Below are 12,186 nucleotides of genomic sequence, written 5' to 3'. Positions count from 1 at the left end.
CGCGCTTACCGCCAGTCGAGTAGCAAATCGTCTATTTCCTCATTGGTGCCATAAAAACATTGGAATTTTTCCATTTTGCGATGCCTCGATTTGACTAGCCGCTATATATTCCGCTCGATTTCGTGCGTGTCAAGTTTCACATGTAGACCTGCTTACCGGTTTGCTTTTGTTACAGCAACGATCTCCTTCACTTTACTTGTGGCTACCTTGTAGGCGTTCCAACGAGCGAGAAACTCGTGGTACAGCTGTTCCTTCAACCGTACTGAACACTTTACATCGTCATTCCGAAACCACGTGTCATAGTTAATCCTTCGTTGCTGTCGTCCTCACTTAGTTGTTCCAGGGATAGAGCGTGCGGCGTCTTTCAGTTTAGTCCTGCTCACTTCCACTGTGGTGATTTGTGGCATTGTAACTTTTGCAGCAATGTTGGCCTCCTCCTGATACCATTTGGTCCATTTCCAGCGAAGTATATGACTGTTGGTGACGTTATCCGCAGGTGACTGGTCGAGGTTGATTCGCATTGGTTTCGTAAGGAACAACTGTTATCTCTAGAACATCCTTGAGATTCCTTCGTCTGACGAGGATGTAGTCAATGTGAGTTGGATGGGAGCCACTGTAGTGCGTGACTAGATGAATATCACGCTTTTTGAACCGTGTGTTCGCAATGATCAATTTCTGCATACTCGGGAATTTGTTGGCCATCGTCGTTCCTCTGTCCATATCTATGTGCGCCATGGACTGTGTGTTAATCTGTTCTCCGTCTGACACATCCATTCACATCACCACCAACGATAAGGTAGCCAGCGGTGTTCTTTAAAGGCACTGCCCAGAAGGCATCTTCAGTCTCCATGTACTGGCCAGTTTTGGAGCGTTCCACTGAAAAATTAGCATTTCTTTCTCTTACTTTTGCACCTCGGAGACTGAACCGTCATATTTTGCTGATATAACAATGCCAACACTATTATTTCTTCTTCGACTTCTGTTGGACATCAGTTATTAACGGCACTCCATTTCATATGACTTTTCAACACTCCATCTTTTTCCTGCACCTCACAGATGCCTATATGCCTTCTCTCCAGTGCTGTGGCTAATTTGCTACTTCATCCAGACATAGCTCAGTGGTGCTATACAGAATGGGGGTACTCGCTTGCTTAGCCATCACAGCCTGTGTGACGGGAACCCTTACATACTTTGCATGCTGACTGGGCTCTGCCAATGCACGTCCCTTCCAGAGGACGCCCTAACCATGGTTCTAATTCCATGAGACATATTTCTGTAATCATGTGTCAATATTATTTTACGGCCGGCTTGTCTTGAAGCATTTTAGAGCTCTTGACAGCAGGTTGTTACGCCGCTCCGGATATGGAGAACAGACGTCTTTTGTAGCCGCTCTTCTAGAGAAGAAACACTACGCTCCATTCTGCATTAACTTCAAAAAGGTAGCGTACCTTTTCTGCCAACTGCTTCGCACCGAACGTCTCCATGTCCACCAACGTTGCGATTGAGGACCTTGTGCAAGTTTGGTCCGCGAGAGCTATTATATTTCGCTCACGTCTTCCGGCAGGCCAGTGGGGTACCCGTATCCGTCACCTGGGACGCGCCACGTGTTTCAGCAATGTAGCTGGTTGGTGCAGAAAATTATCAGGGCAAAGTGAAATACAATTCTATTGAAAAACTAATTGTGAACCTGATAAATCACTTGTGACAGAAATCACATAATCACATGAAGAACAATGGCCACAAACATTTACACCTATTGCTTGGCATGATGGTCCAGTACAATCCAGTTTCATGTTTTCTTCTCCCTGTTTTCTAGTGGTGTCAACATCAATATCTTGTTAGATGATCAAGAGGTCTAGCCTGTCGTATCTGGAATCAATGTCCCACTTTTATTTGTCCACTTCTTTTCTCCGAAGTGTGCAGTAACATCACATCGTCGAGCCTCCCACTACTTTGCTTGTGAGGAAGTCATTCATTCGACTGGGCCATGTGAATTCAGTGCATACAGCATGAATTGGGAAGTGTCACTGCATGTTACAATGTCTTTTAGCCTGCGTGATCGACTTTTCCCATGTTCCTGATCTCACCTTTAACCAAGAAATTTCTATTTCTTGCTCTTCTTTCCTAAAATATATAGAACCGATCTGTGGTGGGGAGACAGGCACAGGCCTGGATGCTATCCAACTATGATATCATTTCACTAAGAATAATCACCTCGTCCGTGAACTTTTCTAATAAACGGAATCTATTTCCTTCTTTTACATAGCACCAATATCCACTACGGTGAAATGTCCTGTCTTCTCGAATTTGGCTCAAGCCTTTATTTTCATACTCCTTCTAGCTGTAGAGTTAAAAGGAACACTATTAGAATATTCAATAACTTGCATTTGGGTTAAATTCGGGATATCAGAACATTGTAATAAAACAGTATTACCAAAGCCATCCTATTTGTAGGTCCGCTCTGTTGATTGCACATGAAAGCTATGTAGTTAGAAATAACCACACTGTGACATAATAGAATGCTACACTGATATGATAACAATGTACAAATAAAATATGTATGTTTGCGTGACTGTAAATAACATTCGTGAATGATTAGCAATAGTTCAGCAGTTCTTGCTGACTCTCGGCTAACAATGTTCTCAGTTTTATTAATATCTACAATACTGATTCTCTAAAACTACCTCAGCAACAAGGTATTTACAAAAATTATTACTTGCTTGCCACAAAGCGCAGAGTGGTTGAAGAAGATCAAATCTCCAAACCATATGCCGTACTTTATGTAGGAGAACAGATGTATTCGGATTTCAAAAGATAAATGTATACCAGATTAAAGAGCTTGCATATCTCCTTTTTAGGCTGGATCAATTCTCGTGCCATTCTTTAATTGAGGTTGTCTGTGAGCTCGCACATTCCTAAATCATAAGAATTTGCTTGCGCGTGATATAGTGATTCGAGAGAATAGATGCACCACATTGTCGTAACAAGTGAGAGCTTTTTGAAATTTAAGACTACACTCTGAATTTGACCTCAGATGATGTTTACTCTCAGGAATGTGATATTCATGAGTAACGAGCTCTCTGAATGGGATATCAATGAGAGGAATGTTCAGTAGCAATTCTTTTGTTTGAGAGTTGTAGTGGAGTTCGCTGTTGAACTATAGGTCACGTGTTTTTATTTTTTCACTGTAGATCGAGACCCGATGTGAGGAACGAAGATCATCATCCTCCGGATGGCGGAGCACGTTGTTTTAGGTGCAATGTCTGTGGCAAATCCTTTAGGGCCAGTTATACGAACAAGGAATAAATCTCCGTATAGCTATTCCCGGTATAAGCAATTCCTGGTATATCCTCGAGAGTCTGTTGTACCATTCCACATTATTCCGTGGTTAGCTATACCGGGTATAACGCCAATGACGATGAAGGTTGGCAATGCTTACGTCATAAAATCGACCCGCACTGCGATCTTCTACTGTTACTTTTCGACAACAACAACAACAACAACAACACGTGTGCATTAGTAATTGTGATTCATTTTTTTGCTTGTGTTTGAAGTAGTTATTGAACATCATGTCGCAGCAGCAGAAGAAAAGGGCTCAAAATTACGCCTATGAGGAAGCTTTACAGCTAATAAGAGGACGGATGCAGTGACGTCTAACGAAAAGGTTAGTGTTCGTTTAGTATTATTTCATTGTGCAGTCAAATTGTAATCTATTTTAGTATTATGATAGACTGCTGACCATTAACAATTTAATTCCGATTTGTTCATTGTAGCATTGGTTCTAGTCTCCCAGTAAGTTATTTTTTGCCCTTTAGTAAGAGCCTGTATTATCAAATGCAAGTAAAGTAGATATATTATAGGTATACATCTGGATTCTAAGTTAATTGTTCTCATTTTTATAGACAAAGGCTTAGGAGAAAATTGCTGCAGATTTCAATGCCCAGACCACAACAGGAAGAACGGGTGAGCAGCTACGCCAAAAATTTGACTCCCTTAAAAAGGAAACGAGGAAGTACTGTGCAAAGCTGAGGCAGCAGAGACTGCAAACTGGTGGTGGGCCACACACAGAAATTAAGGCCAACCCTCTGTATGATAGAGTTCAGGAACTCATCAAACTATCTGCAGAGGGTAATCAAAGTGTATTTGATTCAGATGCAACATTTCTGTGTGAGGTTGGTTTTCATTATGTAATTGATCAAAAATGGTATTCGTATTATGAAAACTAACATAAATATGAATTTTCAGAGTAATGTAAGTTGATCTACAATTCTGTATTTTCAGTGCCAGTAGAATCTGCAAGTGGTGATTCGTTGCAGTTACAGTTGCCTAATGTTGAATTAGATAAGGTAAGTCTTTAACAAGCAAGATTTGTATGGGGATAACTTACCATGGATAACATGCTTTGTTTTAGTGCGTGGGTAGCAGTTAATCTATGTAGCCTACTCAGTTTTATATATACTGTATATTTTTTAACCCATACATGAACTGTGTGGGTTCACACAGAAACTCTGGTGGTTTGGTGACAACTGCCTTCTTGCTACCTATATGCAAGTTGATACAGTAATATTAATTCAGTATCTTCTGCCTAATAAAACAACACGTCACCTACTTTTACTGTAAGGATTTACTTTGGAAACTAGCCTGCATGGTGACCATGATCGTTAACTTGTCAAGTCTTTATGGTCTCATGCTGCGGTTAGTTTGTTCGAATTCAGTTGGTGGAAAAATTTCACCATCTGAATGCTGGTCATGCCAAAAGCTCACTTTCAGTAGCAAACTTCTCTTCAGTGCTCGTATAGAATAAGGGCATGTGATGCTGTTGGTAATGATTCGTCCATCAGACGGTGCGCTTTGAGCAGGACCCTTCATGCTATTCGACAGGGATAAGCTATCTGCCAACACTGGGTTTCACATTCTCCGTATGGGCAGTGGCGGGGGAGCACAGTAGCTATAATTGGTTGCAGTGCAAGATTATGTAGTAACCTCCCACTTGTAACCTAACCTAACCAAGGAAAAGGGGTTGCAGTATAATTAAATATGTAATCAGCATGAATTTAAACAAGAAAGGAAGGGAGTGGTGTAGATTGAATAATAGCTGTACCTAAATATCAGAAGGATAATTCCTGCATAGATTCTATCTTGTGAACAGTATAAATTTGAATAGGTAAATTTAGTTCCTGTGCTACTATACCTGGGATGACAATGGAACATGTGTCCAAAGGTGATTTTAAATACTATTTTGTTAGTGTTCAATCCTTGGTTCCTAAATTCATGACAACTTCTCCTGGGAATCAGTCTGCAAAAATAAAGAGAGGAGATTTTACTGAACTTTAAATAGTTGTTGTGTCCATTATGTCATGTGTCCTATATAGAACCATTAACCATCAGCAGTTTGTATTTTTGTTTTGTTTTTTTACAGGGTAAGTGATACACAATAATGATTTGCTGGTATGTTAATGTGTTCCTTTGCAGTTAGGATTTGCTATTTCTGGGGTGAAAAGATTTAGCCTATTCTTTGAGGATTACATGCAGGTGTTGTCAAGCTGAAATTATCTCAGTGCCAATCAATCAATCACTACTGATCTGCATTTTGGGCAGTCACCCAGGTGGCAGATATGTTTTTTCCTAGCCTTTTCTTAAGTGATTTTGAAGGAAATGGAAATTTATTGAACATCTCCCTTGGTAAGTTATACCAATTCCTTAATCTCCTTCCTATAAACAAATATTTGCCCCAATTTGTCCTCTTGAATTCCAAATTTTTCTTCATATTGTCATTTTTCCTACCTTTAAAAACACCACTCAAACATATTCATCTACTAATCTCTCCACTGACAGCTCGCTGCATACCGCTTATGATATACATGTTGATTTCCATAGTGAACCTAAAATATTTGTCCCGAATGAGTAAATTTATAAGACGCATGGCTAGTGTATACCGTAGAGGCCACTTGGAGCTACTGGCAGTGCCAATGCAGTACGAGAGACTATGCATCTTGGTGGGTGTGCTAAGTACCAACTGGTGAGCCCAACTTAGCACACAGGGGTGAAACGCTGGTAACCAGGAATGAGTTAGCTGGAAAATTTATAATGTCCAATAATGAACCATTTATATTGGTACTCCATACCACTTTTAGTTGAGCACCTCGTCTCCTTTCTCCCAGGTGTTCCCAGCCTAAGCTTTGCAACATTTTTGTAACGTTATTCTTTTGTCGGAAATCGCCCAGAACAAATCGAGGTGTTTTTCTTCGGATTTTTCCAGTTCTCGAATCAAGTAATCCTGGTGAGGGTCCTATACACAGAAACCATACTCTACTTGGGGTCTTACTAGAGACATATGCCCTCTCCTTTACATCCTTACTACAACCCCAAAATACCCTCGTAACCATGTTCAGAGATCTGTACCCTTTATTTACAATCCCATTTATATGATTACCCCAATGAAGATCTTTCCTTATACATACAATGATTCCCATAAGGAACGTTCACCCCATCAACGTAGTAATTAAAACTGAGAGGACTTTTCCTATTTATGAAAGTCACACCCTGACTTTTAACCTCAACTGATATTATGGACCCTCACACCCAATAAAGATCTGAGTGTGAGGCAGATGAACATTCTCAGGTTCCTTCTGAGCAAAGGCATTTTATTCTCTATATTTTCCCTTACGATGGTACATTGAAATTATATTCTGTGCCAGTACATTGGTTCCACATTTTAAGTAAATTAAGTTTCACAATTTATTGAATTGAAATGCAGTCTGTATCAGTTCACTGTCTAAAAATCATTTACTCTGGAACTGACTTTCAGAAACTACTGAAGATTCAACGTAGTTTCTGAAAGCCAGTTGTGAATTAAATGATTTTTACAATGTGGGTTGATACAAACTGTATTGTAATTTAGTCAGTTGTATCAAGCCATCATCACTGTGATAATCATGGCTTAAATTTTTCATAAAGTTACACAGTTCAAGATTTAAAAGTGAATGTAATTACTAACATGGGTCACATGAAATGGTACAGACATCCCTCTGTAGACAATGCTAGGATTAGGTTATGCATTACGTCAAGTGTTGACCCATTTATGTTACTCTTGCCAATACTGTTTACAGTTGAACCATACCAAAGAGAAAGAAAGTGTCATCACTTGACTTGTAGGTTGAACTTTTATTTTATGATCTGTTCTAGGTAATCATTTAATTAGACAACATATCTTGCCAAGAACATTAATATTTATCAGAGAACTGCCATAATAAACACCATTGTGGTGGAAAAACATAATATTGCATTACCTGTTGAATCATAAACATAGATAAAAGTGAATTGAGAAGCAATCATTACTGTACTGTTAATACAAGCATACAGAGCTAAGTAATCACACTTTCTCTTCTGTTTGTTATGGTTAACCCTTTATTTTTAATGGCTTTTGCGGTTTCCATACATGATATTATGAGCATTTTCTTTTATGTTTAGGATACAGACATTCAAATTGAGGAAGATGGTAGTGTCTCCCTGCCGTTTGATGACCTCCCAAGTAGTAGTACTGGTATGTATTATGCACTCTTTGCAGAAGATGCAATAAAGTTAATGCAGGGAGTCTCGTAGATATGAATTTAACAATGAATTAAATTTGTTTAGAAAGAATGCTAGGTAATTTGTAATGTCTGTAATGTGGGTGCTAGAGTTCACCGAAATAGATACCTCGAATTTAGATAGAGCATGGTAAATTTCTTCTATGTACTGGTACATCTGTTATAGGCCTTACCTAACCCTCTGAAAACAAGTAAATGGGTGGGAACTGCATCTAGGTTGTGCAATAACTTCTCCATGTTAATTTAAAATAAATTTTCTATATTCTGACATATACATAATATGAGGAGGAACATTTCATCGACACATGTAACAAATGATACTGACAAAAGATTGGATTTTCCATATACATATACAGTACAACAAAAACTGGATCTCTAATAGAAGTACTTGAGAAATACAGCAGGTCCTATATTTTCAAACACACATTCCATTGAAAAAGTAGTACATGCTGTCCATAGGCAACGCATTGTCTACCCATGTAAGAATGCTGTAAAAACTTCCACGTGTGACACATATTGTCTCAGAAATGAAGCCGTACATTGAAAAGACCATGTATAACACACCCCTATATGGGCATCCAACTTTTCTTTCCAAATTGTCATGACATACATAGTATGAGGGAGTGTTGTCAGTCTGGAGAGGCAGATCTCCTCCACTTACAAATGAGTCATCTTAAGAATTGTATCAACCAAATTTCACGTGATTTTCTGCCTTCTGTTAAAAGCTCTAATTTTCTTAAGTACTCTAGACTTCTGATATGGAGACCTTCCAGCTTTCGTATGTGAATAATTTATTTTTTGAATAAATCTAATAATAATAATAATAATAATAATAATAATAATAATAATAAAAAATGTAATGCAGGGGTGTAATATGTATTATCACATTGTATATAATTAGTATTTTAGTGACTTACACATTTTCACACATTTTTTATTTTCAGAAATCACTTGGAACAAATATTCACCAGGAATGCTGAGGACTCCAAAGCATCCTGCTTTAAATGCTAGCAGCTACTCGATCGACTCGGTACCGATCCCTGATGTTCTCAAAGGTGAGAATCGTGACTAACACACACACTCTCTCTCTCTCTCTCAAACTACCAACAATACAGACATTTAACTATTAATCAAAAAATTCTACTAACAGACAAACTGTGACATACTCAAAATAGACCATACAAACATAAGAATCCAATCATTTGGAGACAATACAGCTGCAATATACTGCATTCAGAAGGGATACTTTTTTATTAATGTTCAAGTGATTAGTGATCCTAACCTTCAAATCAGGGATGTATTTGCTAGATGGCCAGGTTCTGAACATGATCGTACAATATTTAACTCCCATGTCGGAGCACGGTTTGAAGTGGGGACAATTAATGAAGTGGTCTTGTTACGAGATCATGGATGCCCTTTAATAAAAAGCGTTTAACTCTGTGCTACTTACATCCTAAAATGAGACCTCGAAACCATTATAAACAACAACATAACACACACACAGAACTCTGTGAGGAGGATTATAAAGGTCTGGAAGAGGCAATTTCTCGTTCTTAGCTTGGGACTGTGAATCAAATGTTGGTCAACGTCTTTATGTTGACTTCATGCACCATGTTCTACAGCTGTATTAAAGATTTGCATTGTTTGTAACTCTCGCGAAAGTTAACATCATGCTAGCTGACATTTTCTGGGGAAAGATTGAGGAAACGCAAGAATCGTAACACTGTGTTAAACAACTCATGGTAGTTAGCCTTCTTTTAGCAACTGTTCATGAAAGTGGGCTTTAATTTAATTATTTCATCATTATCCGTTTAACTTCCAGGGTTGGTTCCCCCCCTCGGACTCTCAGTGAGGGATGCCGCCTCTGGGGTACTGTCCTGGAGCGTGAGATTTTGTGTTGAGGTTACAACTGGGGATGAGGTCCTGTACCTAACCCGTGATGCTGAACAGGGGCCTTGTGGGGGAATGGAAAGATTGGAAGGGGTAGACAAGGAAGGAAGAGGAAAGGAAGTGGCCGTAAGTTAGGTACCATCCCGGCAATAGCCTGAAAGAGAAGTGGGGAGACCACGGAAGACCACTTCGATGATGACTGAGGAGGCAATCGAACCACCTACTACTTAGGTGACTTCCTGAGGCTGAATCCTCATACCAGTTTTCAAATATAATGGCAAAGCCGGGTTTCGAACCCGGGCTTCCGGAGATGGCAGCTAATCACACTAACCACTACACCACAGAGGCGGACTCTTAATTTAATTATGATCAAAATTAAATTTCTCTCCCCTTTAAATACAAACTTTGCAAACTTTGTGAGTACCCACAACAAACATTATTGTTATTATTATTATTATTATTATTATTACAACTTCCCCATGCGGAGGCTGCCACAAGGACAAAGTATGTCGACTACACAGTATTTTGTCTTCTACGTTACTGTTGACTTTGCTATTGTGCCAGGTAGAGAAATCACCACAAGGCTCAATACCGTGCACTTGTTCATGTTTTGAGCGTGTGTGCATTCAGTGAACTGTCTCACACTAAACAAACTATATACCTTACATTTAAAAAATACCTTTTTAGTGATAGATTATGCAAACTGCCTAGCTACAAATATTAATTAAATCATTAACTGTAGATAATCATGTCAATTTGTGTCCCACTGCAATTACATTCTGCTGGCATGTAAGTGAAAATAAGAAGTGATACAATATTATAATAGGTTTCATTTCTCTTATTCAACAGACCAATCAAGTAGTCCTACTCTGCCGTTGCAGATGGAAAATCATGATGGTATGTACCTATTATGACAAAAAAAAAATCCTTTTCCATACTAACAATTAGTATGAAAATATAAGATTGCTTTTATAGTTGCAGGTACTTCGGGTACCAACACAAGAGAGGCGGAGGTGGAACGTCCTCTACTTAGTCGGCGTAAGCCAATATTTAGAAAGAAGAGCTTACCACTGTCTGCAACGGGGAAGAAAATTGTACCATGGGTCACAGCGAGGACTGAAGTAGCTCAGCTGCAGAAGAGGCTACTGGAGGAACAATTGCGAGAAGTGCAGAAAAGAGATGAAAGAGAAGCAGCTCTCTTTCTTATAAAGAAAAGGAGCTTAGAACTAGATGTAAAAATTAAGGAGGATACCCTTAAAAATCTGACAAAATAAAAGATTTAAATATGAAGAAAAGTTGTTTCATACAGTTCTGATTGAAAACCTAAAGCCTAGATCCAAAGTAATCCACAAAGTTATCCCTAACAGCACCATATCCCACATCCTCATTTGCCACTGCTCCTCTCTCATCGTCAATTGCAGCATTGATAGCTTCCTGAAGCTGGGGGTCAATTTCAGGTAAGTCCTCGTTCATTTCGACTGCTAAATTGTGAAGCACAGCACTTGCCACAATTACTGCTTCCACCCTTTCAGTCTTCAATCTAATTCCATTTACCAGTACTGGAAAACGCCTCTTCCACACCCCATATGTCCTCTCAACTACATTCCTTGTTCTTATCTGTGACTCATTGTACAGATTTTCTGCAGGTGTCCTTGGATGCGTAATGGGAGTTAAAAGGTAGGGTGTTGCGGCATACCCTGAATCACCTAGAAGGACACGATTCCCCATTAGACCACGTTCAAATCGAGCTCTGAGTGCAGAATTATTAAAAATTGTTTGATCATGTACAGCACCTGGCCACCTTACAACTATGTCAATAATTTTTAAGTCTGCACTGCTCACAGTCTGCACATTATAGGAAAAGAAACCTTTCCTTCCCCTATATTCCTCTGCATTTTCTCCTCCTGGAGATCTGATTTTTATGTGTGTGCAATCTATTGCTCCTGTTACTCGAGGAAAAGCAGCTATTTAAAAAAAGTCTTGTTGTACGCAAGCAATTTCCATCCGTGTGTCTGGAAATTTGATGAATCTTGGAGCTTGACGAGCAATTGACTCTGCAACTTTGTGGATGATTCTGCTTGCAGTTCCTTTGTCAATGCTGCAGAAGTCTGCTGCACATATAACAAAATCTCCGCAAGCAAAATATCTCAGTGTTAGCAGCAGTTGGTTCATAGGGGAGATAGAATGATTCCTGAAAAGGAGAAGCTATTATTATTCCTTTATTCTTCTTTTTTTTCTTTTAAAACTATGACACTTTGTCCATTATTAGTGTAGCTATTCAACTGTTGTTCTAACCTAACTGAGCCAGAAGTTGATATTACATACCAGTTAGCCAAGCCCACTGAAATGCATGCACCAACTGACCCTATGAGAGACATTTTCCCACCATTCATAACAGGGACTGGCTGCACAAGGAATGGCATTACTAGCATCGCTCATATCTAGGCCACTTTAATATGGTCAAATCTAAGGACGAGGCAGGCCAATAATAGTAACAAATTTGGTCTAGCCCATACCCACAGATATACTTCACACTAAACATTAGGTCACGCCAGCATAATGATCACTTTTCTAAGCTGAGTTATGAAGAATATTTAGATGTTCCATTATGTACAGTAGGCTAGGTACTAACATATAGACATGAAATTTTTTCGAAATATTTTCAAGAGTAGAACAATGAAATAGAACTATAGCCTGATGCCTTCTA

General features: G+C 39.0%; 1 protein-coding gene across 1 annotated transcript in view; it reads left to right on the top strand.

The window, feature by feature from the left end:
• The window catches only part of LOC136885685 (uncharacterized), a 45,324-nt gene extending 34,571 nt beyond the window's left edge, over nucleotides 1–10,753 (top strand). Inside the window, exons 3-7 of the mRNA XM_068230402.1 lie at nucleotides 3,915–4,128; nucleotides 4,282–4,346; nucleotides 7,471–7,543; nucleotides 10,329–10,376; nucleotides 10,455–10,753. Of these exons, the coding sequence (XP_068086503.1) occupies nucleotides 3,915–4,128; nucleotides 4,282–4,346; nucleotides 7,471–7,543; nucleotides 10,329–10,376; nucleotides 10,455–10,753 (699 nt within the window). The remainder of the gene's footprint in view (nucleotides 1–3,914; nucleotides 4,129–4,281; nucleotides 4,347–7,470; nucleotides 7,544–10,328; nucleotides 10,377–10,454) is intronic.
• The last annotated feature ends 1,433 nt before the right edge of the window (nucleotides 10,754–12,186 follow it).

Source organism: Anabrus simplex, chromosome 14 (genome assembly GCF_040414725.1).
Source record: "Anabrus simplex isolate iqAnaSimp1 chromosome 14, ASM4041472v1, whole genome shotgun sequence".
Classification (NCBI taxonomy): domain Eukaryota; kingdom Metazoa; phylum Arthropoda; class Insecta; order Orthoptera; family Tettigoniidae; genus Anabrus; species Anabrus simplex.
This window is presented reverse-complemented; position numbering and strand designations above follow the sequence as displayed.